General features: G+C 41.2%; 1 protein-coding gene across 1 annotated transcript in view; it reads left to right on the top strand.

The window, feature by feature from the left end:
• The window catches only part of atp10a (ATPase phospholipid transporting 10A), a 55,874-nt gene extending 47,696 nt beyond the window's left edge, over positions 1-8,178 (top strand). The window contains exons 18-21 of the mRNA XM_084920995.1: positions 191-271; positions 761-865; positions 4,082-4,269; positions 4,445-8,178. Coding sequence (XP_084777121.1) covers positions 191-271; positions 761-865; positions 4,082-4,269; positions 4,445-5,087 — 1,017 coding nt within the window. The 3' untranslated portion in view covers positions 5,088-8,178. The remainder of the gene's footprint in view (positions 1-190; positions 272-760; positions 866-4,081; positions 4,270-4,444) is intronic.
• Positions 8,179-13,921: the final 5,743 nt, after the last annotated feature.

The following is a 13,921-nucleotide window of genomic DNA, read 5'->3' as shown; positions in this document are numbered from 1 at the left end:
TTGTTTTGATGGGTCATTAATTTTATTTCTGACCCAGAATTAATCAGGACTATCAGTTAATCAGTTAACTGCTTCTGGTATCAAATGTAGGTAATAGAGACATTTTTATATGTGTTTTGAATATTTACATTTTTAACATTTTTCTTCTCTACAGTCACACTGATGCTGAGTGTCTGTGTTTATCCTGCAGGAATATAAGCCATATATGTTCTGGATGAACATGATTGATGCCTTCTACCAAAGTCTCGTCTGCTTCTTCATTCCTTACTTTGTAAGTGTCACTTCTGCCATTCGTCTTCACCAAGTTATTAGAGTTTTACCTTTGTATTGGTTTGGTTTTTTTAGTATTGATTTTAATGTTTTATCCTCTTTACATGGTTGTTAAAATGGATTCGTCAGCAATGAAATTTATTAATTCACAATTTATTTATTAATTTCTTTAAATTTTACTTAAAAAGAATGTTTTCAGTACAAAGCATGAAACTGAAAGCGTTGTAGTGATTGCTAAGCTCAAATTTTTATTTCTACAAAACTGCAATATATTCAATATATATCAATAAATGCACAAAAAATGCTTAACAATACAGAAATTCAGTGAGATCCTCCTATCAGTATGTAAGGTGTGGTCTTATGTTGTTTTGGTCGATTATCAGTTCTAGCAAGCACGTGTATTCACGCCTCTCTATGTTGTGTTGGGGGAAAAATTGACTATTTTCTGTATATATATTTTTTTAATGAAATGTTCTTCTATGCTACCCAGGCCTACGCTGACTCTGACGTGGACCTGTTTACATGGGGAACTCCCATCACCACCCTCGCCTTATTCACTATTCTGCTGCATTTGGGCACCGAGACCAAAACATGGGTAAGAAATCTGATTATAAAGCCAACAGATGACAGCAGCGATCTCTGATGTTTATTTAAAAATAAAAACAATTTTAATCTCATAGTCAGTCTGCTCTGGATGGTTACAGCATTATAATGCTCAAAATCTCTGTGGTGGAACATGAGTGGTATTTCCAAAACCTCACTGTTGGTCTGTGATAATCATTCACTGGTAACACATTACAGGAACCTTTGTAATAAATTATAAAAATGATAGCTTTATGCAAAAAATTCATAAAATTACATATTTTGTAACCATTTTTTTCATGGATTGTAAAATCGGCATCATAGAAATTTGCCAGACATGAACAATTTATTGATTTATTTTTGAAAACTTCTCTTTCATAACTTGTGAAAACAAAGTTGACATTTTGTTTAATTCCTGGATTCTGTCATATGTAGCTTTAACATACTACTTTAACCCGTTTAATTCTGTTATTTATCACCAAGAGTACATTAATCACGTAGTGTACATATTTACGACTTTTATTGTGAAAGGCAAAAGAAGCCTAAAACAAACTGGGTTTCCGGTAGAGTCTGTACAGGAGTGGATATAGAGCAAAATTGAGTATTTTGGTGTAAGTAACCCAAAATGTGGTGTCCACATATATGGACGCCAGGTCTGAGGAGGTTAAACAGAGATTTGAAGTTGTGCAGAAGATGGAACAAAGACTAGAAAACGTCAGAAACAAACCCCATGTTTTTCCCAGGGTGAGACCAGCCTCGCTCAAAACTGAACCAGTCAGCCAGAGATCAGAGCTTAGACTTGGAGTGCTATAAACTCCAGTTACAACTTATAACGTCTGCGTGTTAACTATTCACAAACATTTTTTAGCATCATTTGCAACTTTACAGTAACCTTCCTGGTAATGTTCTCCGAACCAGTCATTAACAAATAAATATTTCATTGTATGCAACAGTAAATGAGTATTAACTGAAGTTGGGGCTATTTGTCAATAGGGCTGCCACAAACGATTATTTTGATAGTCGACTAGTCACCGATTATTTTTGCGATTAGTCGACTAATCAGATCATGCATCCATTGGACGTAAAACGTACAGCTTATTGCACCAGCATGCATCTGCTCTTATATAACTATCATTAGCTTACAGCTTTAAGTGTTTAAGGTATGTGCTAACTAAAAATAAAGACAAGATGATAGTTTATTAAATATTAATGAAATTTGCAGATTGTTTCGGTGAAGTTTAATAAACTCCTTGCTATCTAAAATAGCACAGGACACCGGAGTATATTCTCCAGCATCTCACACTTCTGATAATCAGTTGTCTGCTTGATGTTTATTCAGCTGTGTAAAAACTATAACTTTAATCTCAGCCAAACCGATTTACTCAGGAACAAATAAAATACTAAAAAAAGCCAAACAATAACATTTTTAAGTTATCTAATTGACTTATATATGTTTAACCTGAGTAGCGAAAGACGGCGGTGGGTTTGAAAACAATTTGCCGGGAGTCCGGTGTTCTCACGGGCTCTAGTGAGCCTTGCCCCCGGCTCGCTATCGAGCTAGTGGGTAACAGACGTGTCCGAAAACGTCGGAGCGCTTTTGAAAATATGTGGTGTCTTGATAAACTGAGCAGATATTTGAGGTTTACACAGTTAAATTCTCGCCTGAAAATATGTTAAACGTTTATTTTGTGACCAAGAAAGAATAATAAGAGTAATATTAAAACTAACTAGCTGCCGCCATTGTTGGAAACTGCGCTATGAATTCTGGGACAGAGCTACTTCTTCTTCTTCGAGGTTTAACGGCAGCTGGCATCCTTGTACATGCAGTGCTGCCATCTTCTGTTTCAGTCCGTTATTACACTCTTAAATCCTACTACTTATTCCTGCGTCTTTTGTGATCTTACAAAGCTTCAAATGACGCGTCGACTATTAAATCAGTCGTCGACAATTTTGATAGTCGACGTAATCGTGACTAGTCGACTAATTGTGGCAGCCCTATTTGTCAAATTCTCATCTTTTTAATAATTATTAGAAAGCGTCATTCAGTAGAGCTGCTCTGTGTTTGCAGCGTCAGACAGTCCACACCGCATCACAGCGTGCCAACACCTTACACCGCCAGAGAGCTCAGACATGCTGCTCATAAACTGTTGAAATTTATGACTTTGCCCTGAGTCCGAGTCGTCTCCATGATCTCTGTGGCTGTAAATTCAGCCTGATGAGGGTTTTTTTTTTCTTTTTTTTAAACACGTGGGAAGAGTGTCCTTTTTACTTACTGCCTTCATGGACACGACTGCCCCTCATTTAGAGGCGCTTTCATTAAAAGGAGCAAGATGGAAGGTACACTTCCACACACTTAGATGGCAGGCCCTTCATTTCCTCGCTGCTCAGGAACATAATGCATGCCTGATTGGTAAACTGGTGTGAAAGTCAATTAAAGGTAGGTAGGTGACAGCAGCCCCCCCTCCTCCCCAAAAATACAGAAGCTGTGAGGCTGTAATTAATTACGTGTGTCAGTACAACACTTCAGTGAGCCATCGTACACGATTCACTGTGTCAGACGTCAGATCAGCCAATCATCTCCAGGATGCAACATGAGGAGTTTTTTCCCCTCGCTGACTAAACTCATTTTAGGGCACGAGAAGACGGTTTCGCATCCACACTTCTGTCTTTCCGCCTGGAGGAAACTTCTTTAATGTCGCCTAAATGTACAGCAAGCTTTAGCTTCCAGTCACGTTTGCCTTCATTTAAATATATATGTTAATAATATTTTACAGGCAGTAAATCAAATCACTGTGTATCACTTATAGAGAAATGGAAAGTCTTTGTTCATCTGATTCTCGGGAAAGGGCGGCAGCAGGGAGAATTTCACGGTTTGATCCTGCAGTTGAAGCTGAATCACGACCGCTTTCGTACATGTATCAGGATGTCCGTGGGGCAGTTTGAGGTCTTGTTGAGGAGTCAGAGAAATCATTTCAGGCGGCAGATTAAAACAGTATTATATTAGTATTTCCGTGTCATTGTATATTCAGTACCGGTGCGTGTTTTGCGCTACAAGCGAACTTGGTGAGATCTGATTATTCGCATGTGAAAAATCGAGCTTTGTTTGAAAAAATAACGACTGTAAAATTACGTGGTTGGTGTGAACGCCTGCGTTAAGAATATGTGTGTAAAGTCTTATGATTTTAAGTTTCTGTTACTGTTTCTCGTCCTCGTGTCCTTCCCCCTGCAGACGTGGATGAACTGGATGTCGATCGCCTTCAGTATTGCCTTATTCTTCACCGTGGCGCTGTGCTACAACGCCTCCTGTCCCGCCTGCTACTCTCCTTCCAACCCCTACTGGACCATGCAGAGGCTGCTGCAGGAGCCCCTCTTCTACCTGCTGTGCTTCATCACGCCCATCGCTGCGCTGCTGCCTCGGTACACCGTGTTCAGTTTGTGGATGAGTGAAAACACGAGCCTGTTTTTCAAATATTTATGATCCGAGTGCTGAATTACGTCTGTTATTGATACCAGATGCCTTTCATGTTTATCTCAGCCGCCTGGCGTTCTTCGGTGGAGCGATGCTGATGTCAGTCTCTGTTTTACTTTTCAGATTTTTCTACAGGGCGTGTCAAGGCACGCTGTTCCCGAGCCCAGTCCAACTTGGAAGGCAGTTGGATAAACTCCCCGCTGACATCCGCAGGAACATCCTTAGCCTGAGTCGGGTCAAGGTGGGGTCGCCGCTCTGCCCCAAGCTTCCTTTCCTGTCCCTCGCTAAGGCCTCGCCTAAAGGTTACAATAAAAAGGATCGGAGGAGCGTCTCTGGCTCTAAACAGGGGCCTCTATTACAAACAGATGAAGCAAAGAGAAGCCCGCTGCAGCCCACAGACAGCGATATGCACCTTTCAGATCTCTATACACCAGCTCCGTCAGAAGTAGACACCCTTCCCTACACCAAAGACAACCCCGCCCCGTCAGGGGAGCTGCAGACTTCTTCCGCCGCAGACTCTGAGCATCTCAATAAGACTATAGAGCCGTCAGATGTGAATCTGTCCAGCTGCGTCACCTCCACACCTCTGCCCGCTCAGGCAGACGGCGTGCAGCTGAGCATGCCCCCCGATGGAGCCTCGCAGTGCGTCAGATACACGAGGAACTCAGAGGAAAGACTCAAATCTGAGCACGCCGTCAGTTCGGCACACAGGACAGAGCCGCCGACAGAACGGCCGCTGCAGGCCGCTTCCTTCAGTCTTAACTAGGAATTCAATTGCACAATAGTTTGTTTGTTTTTTTAAAGATCTAATTATATTTTTCAAGCAGATTCTTTTATGAAACATGCAAAGAGGTACTTTATATTTTGGATGTAAATCTAAAGCAGAGATATTTTTGCCTTTTGGGAGATTTATTTTTCTGATACTGGGAAACTTAAAGTTCACACAGAAACATCTCAGTACTCTGTCAGGTCTTCATGAAAAGAAGAGCGGAGAGATTCCACCGTGATATGGTACCCAGTTCGTTCTTTCAGCTTGGCCTGTAAATGCACCAGGACCTGGATCGGGGCCGTTCGTGGCCTCGAATCGGTGCTGACGAGGAAAGAAGTTCCCGTACTTTACTTATACTTAATGGCCACGCAGAAGCATATTTCTGTGAGGACTTCCATGCAGATGATACCAAAGGTTTATATTCACGTGCAGCAACTTGTGGTCCTGGCTCTGTGCACATTTTCTTCTTGTTGTTGGATCGGGAAACATAGAAGTCCGTTTCTAGCTGTTCTCTTGCACAGTAAATTCTTCTAAATTATAGTTATTAGAGCTGTTGGCTGTAAAGTTATTTGTGCATTATGACCAAGAAATGGCCATTTCAGTCTTTATGCACTAAGAATCCACCAGGAATTATGCTGTGTGTATGTGTGGGTGCGTGTGTGTGTGTGTTTGTTTCTACAGGGTTAAGACTTGGTTTGAAATGGTTAGCGTTAGGATTATGTTCAGATTAGGGTTCGGGTTAGACGTTTAGCTGGGCCATGGAATACGCTACATCCTCGCAAAAGCAAAACTCTTATATGTGTGTGTGTGTGCGTGCGTGCGTGTTTATCCAATGACTCATTGGATCTCTTTTAAGAGCCAGTTCCGCATAAATGTAGATTTGCTAACTGTTACCAAGAGTCGAGGTCAATCCGGTTTCCATGACTGTCTGTCAAATATAAAGCTGAAGTCGGAGGCGTTATTTTCTAAAAATAAATAAAAAATAATAATAATAATTTTAAAAACCTGCTTTCCAGCATCTCTAAAGCTCATTAATTAACATTTCATAACATCTCCTTTCTTTCATTTTTGTAATCACCATATCATAAAGATAATGTATGTATCATTGCTAGCGGTTAGCTGCTTCTGTCTTCACCTTCATGTACTGAACCCGTCACTTGTCCTAGCAGCGCTACACCAAGCACCCAGCAACAAGTCAGCCTCCATCCGAGTGAAAACCCTCCTCTGTGTGTCTGCGCAGATGTTTTGCAGATGTCTTCTCATCTGCATCCTTTACAGTTTTACTAGGAAGCACTTTAAAAGCCCCATTTTGCTTTTAGCTTTTCAGTTTTTAAACACCACGTTTACAGTTGGATATTTTTACCTTAAGCTGTTTCCCTCTGCTCTTCGACTTTATACACAGCTAAGCTAACGCTATCATAAGAAGCAGGATTTTTGCTACCGTAAGCTTTTCTTTTCTTTTTTTTTTTGTCTTGTTTTTTTTTAGTCTGACTTTTATCATGTTTGATCTTTGGCCCTGTGCGAGTAACAGAGTAGCATTTAACTAAATGCAATCTTAAAACTGGAATTATTCTGACAAAGATTTATATCTTCATAAGCAACGACCGGTACTCAGAACAGGAGGTCTTGGCCTGTGCAAGTGACCTGACTCCAACACAAACATGAGAGAGAAGGATTAAATTTCTTTTGTTTGTGAGAAACAGCCAGTTGGAAGGAGTTTCAGAGTAGAAACTGGGCGATCGATGCCCAGAATAAGAAAAAAGGGGCATTATTTTGAACTTTTACTCATGAAAAGCTAGGCTAACGCTAATGAGTGAAATAGTAAATACATAAAGCTGAGCATTACAGAGGCACCGCTTAGTCTGTGCAAGTCCCCTTTTTCCATTCATGTCATGTGTTTAGTTTATCTGAAGCCCGTCTGAGTTTTTTTTTTTTTTCTACAGCTGTAAACCAAATCCTCGGGGCTCAGTCTGTCCCAGATCTTAAAGAGACTGCTTTAAGTTTGCACTTTGAAATCTTTCAGTCGCTGAGTGTCGTCGGTGCTGCTAGGAGAGCGGGAGCTTTGCACCCCTCTTACCTTTGCAGACACTTTGATGCGTTCCTCCAGTTTATGGTTGAGCATTTAAAGCAGCAGCACCTTTTTAACATTTTCTGAAGGGCGTGTCTCATTCCAGGATGTTTTTGTAAAGAGTTCAACTTTTGCCAAAAGTCATCTATATATTCTACGTGCTTTAACACTGGATAAGAAATGAAAAATGTGCTCGTGATGCTGATTCTGTTTGTTTAATGATGATGGAGCATATATTCGGAGGCTGCAGGCTCTGTGGTTTCTCTCCACCTGTCCTTTTGCACATGGTGCTTGTTCCTTTGGCATGCTGTTGTCTGCAGTCTGTTCGCTTTGTTTCAGAGGTTCTGTCATTTGGGGTGTTGCACTTTGTGTGCCAGGCTGAAGCTTGAGCGTTTCTGCAATCCTACACGCACACACTGTCACACAGCGTATCTGAGCATATTCGATATTTTTCTCCTTATGTTTCTTTTGGTTGCTGCATCGGCCGAATGTGAGCTTCACTGTTTGAATGGTTTCACTCTCAATGCTGATCAGCCACAGCATTAAAACGTTTTTTTAAAAACCACAATTATTTTGAAGCACAGTAGTTTTCGAAAAGTCAATGAGACATTGAGTCTTCATGTTAAAATAGCTGCCAGGTTAATGGGATGTGAGATGGGCTATTGTTGTTGACCGAGACCAGAAAAACAGCAAGTCGCTCCACTTTCACTAAATTAATTTAGGAAGACATCGAAGCATTCAAGGTGTTAAACTCTGCCACTGGCAGCTGGTGAGGCCGTGTTTCTACCAATCAGATCTGCTTTTTATGTTGTGGCTGATCAGTATATTGAAAGGTAATGATCAGATAATTTGGGATAAACACTGAAAAGCTGCAGCCGGTCACCAATGTAGAAGAACTGTTTTAGGTTTTTATTAATATTCCACATTTTTATCAGTTCTTTGGCCTTTGAGCAACTGGAAAGTTTCTGTACATGGCTACTTTTGAACAAAATAAAAATGATAATAAAGAATTTATGTATGCTTTCCTGGTCTTATTAATATACATTGGCTTATATTATGTGTAGCAGGCTTGCCCACTATAAACTTGAAACCAGTGAGCCATTGATCATACCGTAGATAATTCTCCTTTCTTACTTTCATAATCACCATAATTTACTAAATTAAGTTTAAATTTTATTCAACAAAAGCTGAAACTTTTGACTGAGGCCATAAAGACATCAGGAAAGTGTTTACTGGGGTCCCAGACTGAGGGAGATGTGCACTATTTTCCCCTTACACTTCAATTCAATTTCAAGTTTTGTATAACCTGAGTCGCCCCCTGCTGGCCGTTAGAAAGAATGCAGGTACTCCCACATTAGCATCGCCAGCTTTTTATTCTACCTTTGTAGTTTTGGTAGGAAAATCCTGATTCGAAGTAGAGTCTAACAGTCATCCTCAGAAACATGACTGTTGGGGGGTTTTGTGTGTTTTTTGTTTGGTTTTTTTAAAGCTCATCTTCCGTTTCCTTCTCTGGATCCATGTGCTGTACAGTGTCCTCAAATTAATGACCGTCGCAGCACTTTCTCCTCGGACACTGAGATAGTGATGACTCCTTCCCTCATCAGCTGTTTGTTTGTTTGTTTTTCTGCCTACGCATGAAGGTGTGACTTTGAGCAAAGCTTTTTGTTTTTTGGGTTGCATTGCTGATAAGTAACATGGGTGTCCGTGGATCAGGAGGTACAGCGGGTCCTCCACTCGGTGTTTCGTTCCCCAGCTCGTATCCTTGGGCAAAATACTGAACCCCGAGTTTCCCCTGATTCATCCACGAGTGTGTGAATGTTAGGTTAAACGTGTTTAAGGTGAATGGGTGAATAAGATTTGTAGTAAGAAAGTGCTTTAAGTGTTCAAATAGAGTAGAAAAGCACAGAAGTACCAATCCATGTACAGTAAAACTGACTTTTGTCAGTTTTATGATGATAATTAATGTAAAAGATTGATATTATCATTAAACAGCTCCACTTGGATTTGAAGACTTACTCTAATTACTTTTTAAATCACCTGCACAACGATGCTCATTCGCAAGTTAATAGAGTCTGATTAGATTTTTTATCATAAAGGAGCTCCATTGATTGTGGCCATTAAAGAGGCCCGGGCCCCCTTCGTGACCCGTAGTTTTAACGAGCTTAAATCAGGCTATTTTCAATTTCCCAAGCTGCCTCGTATATATAACGTGGTCCACCGCAGCAGTCAGAGACCTGGATCGTGGGAGTGATGATGCTTTAAGAGCCTCTCCTTTTCCACTCCTTTCTTCCAGAGACGTTTTGTTCATTTGCACCAGTGAGGATATGCAATGCATCTTTTCTGGTCGCAAATAATAAATGAAGGATTTTTTTTTTCTTTTTTTTTGTGAGCCAGGGCCATCTGTCTTCCAGTTGGTGGAGGCATTGCGAGGCTCCGTTCTGCTCTGTCACGTAGGAGTGGCTCAGAAAAAGCATTATTGCACTTTTTCAGTCTAACTTCCCACTGACACAGGAAGCCTGCCAAACGAAACAGCAGGGACACCAATAAACACCACACAGAGATAGACAAACACCTACGAGTAGTTCAGGGTCTTTGGTTCACCTGAGAGTAAACTGTGTGAGGAAACACTACAAGAAAAACATGACTAAGAAACCTATTTATGGGTTAATTCTTACACTTTTAATAGTAGTTTTTAGAAAAGTCCTTTGGATGATTTTTCCATTCATGCTTAAATTTTTCAGACCTTTATTTGGGTCCGGGTCATAGAAGCATATGTTTAAGAGGGTTTCCAGGGTTTCCTCTCACTTGGACATACCAGAAGCACCTTATATCAGAGGCCCCACGATGGCATCAGGGTCAGATGCTGAACCTCTCCACCTGGCTCACATCAGTGTGGAGTAGCTGATCTACTCGGGGCCCCTCCCGGATGACAGAACTCCTCACTTGTCCCTTAGTGAGGGGTGCTTGTGTTTGAGATGCTTTAATTCTTCTAGTCATTACGCAGAACTCGTGGCCACAGTGACTCCCCATGAATTGTGTAATCCGGGGCAGTAGAGTCTCTCCAGGCAATCCCGTCTTGGTTGAGGAGTCAGGCTAAGAATGATGCAGTATCATAATTGATATCCATCTATTTATGTTTTTTTTACGCTTATCCAATTTGGGGACTAGAGCCTACCCCGGCTGCCATAGGGCAAGAGGCAGGGTACATCCTGGTCACGTCGCCAATCGTTCTCAAGGCTAAAACAGAGACGGACAACCGTCATACTCACATTCACACCTACGGCCAATTTAGAATCACTGATTAACCTAACCCCACTGACTGCACGTCTTGAAGTGTGGGAGGAAGTCTGAACGCCACACAGAGAAGGCCCCGGGCAGGTGCTGGAATCAAACCCAGGACCTTCTTGCTGTGAGGCAACAGTGCTACAGTTTGAAAATCTTCACCTATAGCTAGGAAAACCCCCACTGACTTAAAAATGTGCCAGACAGTAGACACTAATGTTTCTTGGTAATTTAATTTTACAAAACAGGACAAATTGAGGAAAATGGACTATGAAGAAGTATTATGAATACATGTATTGGAAATGCTTTTTGTTTTACACAAAGTTGAAAAACTATTTCAGAAAGTGACCAGATGCTTAGTTGGTATAAAGACCAAACTCGTCACTCCGACTGATTGGGGGCATCTCTAAAACAGAGGATCTTTGTGCCGTGAAGTGTGAAGCAGAAACCTTTATGTAAGCATATTTTGTTGTTTTTGCCTCATGAGCAGTTCAGCGGCCCGTTTGCCTGAGCGTGTTGTGATAATGTCGACATTTGCTGAAGTGTTGAAAATCCCCTGCGCTGATGAGCCCGTGTTATGAGCCATCTCCGAGGATGTCTCTAAGGTACATGTGTCCCGATCGCACGAGACATCACCTCCGTCGTGATCGTCTCGGTGACCCCTGTCTCTGCCTGCTGTCTGGCACATTTCCAGGAATTGCTTAATACCCGTGATATAAAACGATCCTCTCCATCCTACGTCCTGCCCTGCATGCAGTCTGCAGCATCTTCTCTGAAACTCTGGGCCACCCTGCAGTCTCACTCCCAGTCTGCATCGCAGAGGCTAAAAACACAAACACTTTTTTTTTTAGTTTGAACTTCATTGCCGTGTTTCTGCTTTTGTTCTTTCAGCGATTATGAGATAACTGGGAAGGTTAATGAGCAGTTAAAAACTCCTTCTGACACATAGTAGAGAGAGTAACAATGATCTGTTAAATATTCTGTAACAAGTAAAAGTCTTAGATTCTAAATTTTACTTAAATCTCAGTAACTTTTTTTTTCTAAATCAATCAGTTGCTCATTTCCTGTGGGTGTATTAATTAAATGATCTGGACACAGTTTCGGCCTTACTGCCAGTTTTTGTCAGTGGTCATTTAAAAAAAAAAAAAAAACCCAAATCCCTGCAGCCCACAGAGCATTTTCCCACAGATGACTACTATTAATACTGCAGAATTCTTGCAAACAAAGTGTTTTTCCCTCATCTTACTGAGTTATATTCAGCTGATGTCTCATGTTTTATTTTTGTGTCATGATAGTAAAGACAGAACAGACCAAGGAACCTGCAGGATGGTGCAGCTGATCACAGAATAACAGGCCACTTGAAGATCTGAAGGCTAGCAATACAATAGAAGGTGCGCAGTGATGTGTTAGGTGCCTGGGGGCTCTCCTCTTACTTTGATGGGCTGAGTGGGGTGCTGGAGATTGACAGTGGTGTGGCAGTGGTGTCTCCCCCCCCCCCCCCCCCCCTCCTTTCTCTTCCCTTGGTCTGCCTCCCTGTGTCATGATGTGTGCCTCAAAATGATATTCAGGTAGTTTGTATGACCCCCACGTGCTTGCATACGTGCTCCTAAACTTTACTTCGTTTTTATGAGGCAACGAGTTTGCATAACTTTAAGTTCTGGGAACTAGTGAAGCTAATGCGTAAGTTCAATAAGGGAAGATCTGTAATCACTCATCTGCTTTTCTGTTTACATGTCTCCTGCTTTCCCACGCTCTCGATACTGACATACTTCATGCTGTACTCTGACTAAAAAGTATTCCTTTAATTTTTTTAACAGTGTATAAACCTATTTTATTCACATAAGAGATAAGAACCTTTTTTATAAAAGGAAAGTAATATTCAGAGCTCAGCTTTTTCAGTTTAGCGTAGCCTCTCACTGAGGGTTTGAATCTATGTGTTGCGGGACAGTATTATCGCCTCTCTTTCATAAAGGATGCTCCAGTGTCTACTCTGCTAAAGCAGGAAATAAAGAAGGCTGTAAAGCGTCTTTCCTGAATATCTTGAGAGTTCAAACAGCTCTGATTATGGCTACTTCTGGGTCACTGAACCGTCCAAAACAAAACTCACTATTTGACCACACCCATCATTTCCTGGTTATGGGACCTGCCACTGCAGTCAAAGTACTTCTCCATACTGCATACTCCTCAGCTTTTGCATAATACAACAGTTTCTTTAGACGGAGAGAGTTCATTCAAATCCAAACATAGTTTCAAAGAGAGAGACAGAAATCATGAGGGGCCATAACAAGAAGTTTCCTGCACACATGCGACCTGTTTGAAAGTAGTTCTGGTTGGGTATTTTAAAGCAGCTGATTTAGCTTAAAGACATAAAGTCCCAAAACTTTAAAACTTTAGCATTAAGATTTTGATTTTTGGAAGAGCAGAAATAAACATGTCTACAGCAAACACGTTTCCCCCTTATAACTAACCCATATCCATACTGGAGTTAGAGGTGTGGTCACCTTGATTGACAGGTATACTGGTGCCTCATCTCCACTGCTTTGACTCATTTAAGTGGACCTCTACCTCTTTTTTTAAATGTAGTTATCTGAGTAATAATACGGCTTTGCTGTGTGCCATCGGCTAACACTCATCTAAAGAGCTCCAGTTTTGGTGATTGAAATGAAGAAGTATAACCTGGAAACGCACTGGTGTCTATGAGGTGCTTTGTGTGCTCACAGTGACTCCCAGTGTTCATGCGGGTTACTGCGGCCATGATGTACAGTCCTAGAAAAGACCCTGGTGCAAAGAAAGACACAAGCATGGAACGATCTGCTGTTTTAAGTGTCCTAGATGGCATGTTTATTTGGAGTCTAATCACTCACAGCTCATTTTAGCACAGATGTAATTTGAAATGTAGCTTGAAGGCTGATGAATGTAAGAATGTAATTCTGTTACATCTCTCCTGCCGAGCTAATATTTGCTGTATTCTGACCTCCACTTTTAGGAGATGAAGGCCTCTTGCTGTGCAGTGTGACACAGAGGATTGATAGGCACACAAACCAAATGTCACACAAAGAAAACTGTATATCAGGTTTGAACACTGACAGAATAACAAACATCTCCTCTGCACCATGAGAGCAATGCACATGGATTAGATAATGCATAATTTACAAGGCGGTTTTGACTGTACCTGCTCTGCGTGTCAGCTTTGATTTATGGTGGCTGAATATGATTTAGAGGTTATGAACGAGATGGCAGTGTGTGCTGGCCCACATCAGCTCTGAGAGTATTCAGACTCGTGCTATATATTCTGTTCCGTCTCTTCAGTCGAGTAAAATCATTCCCATGATTATACTCGAGTGAGGGATTTTCAACATAGAATTTCTAAAAACACCAGTTTTCTTTAGAAAGCATAAATTATTTCTTTTTGTGCACCATAACAGAATTATTTCTCCTCCAAAAACTACCCAAAAAGCAAACCACTGCCATGTAATTATAT

The sequence above is a fragment of the Perissodus microlepis genome, chromosome 23, assembly GCF_051167445.1.
Source record: "Perissodus microlepis isolate ML-2025 ecotype Zambia chromosome 23, ASM5116744v1, whole genome shotgun sequence".
Taxonomy (NCBI): Eukaryota; Metazoa; Chordata; class Actinopteri; order Cichliformes; family Cichlidae; genus Perissodus; species Perissodus microlepis.
The sequence above is the reverse complement of the archived record's forward strand: the minus strand, read 5'-3'. Positions and strand labels throughout refer to the sequence as shown.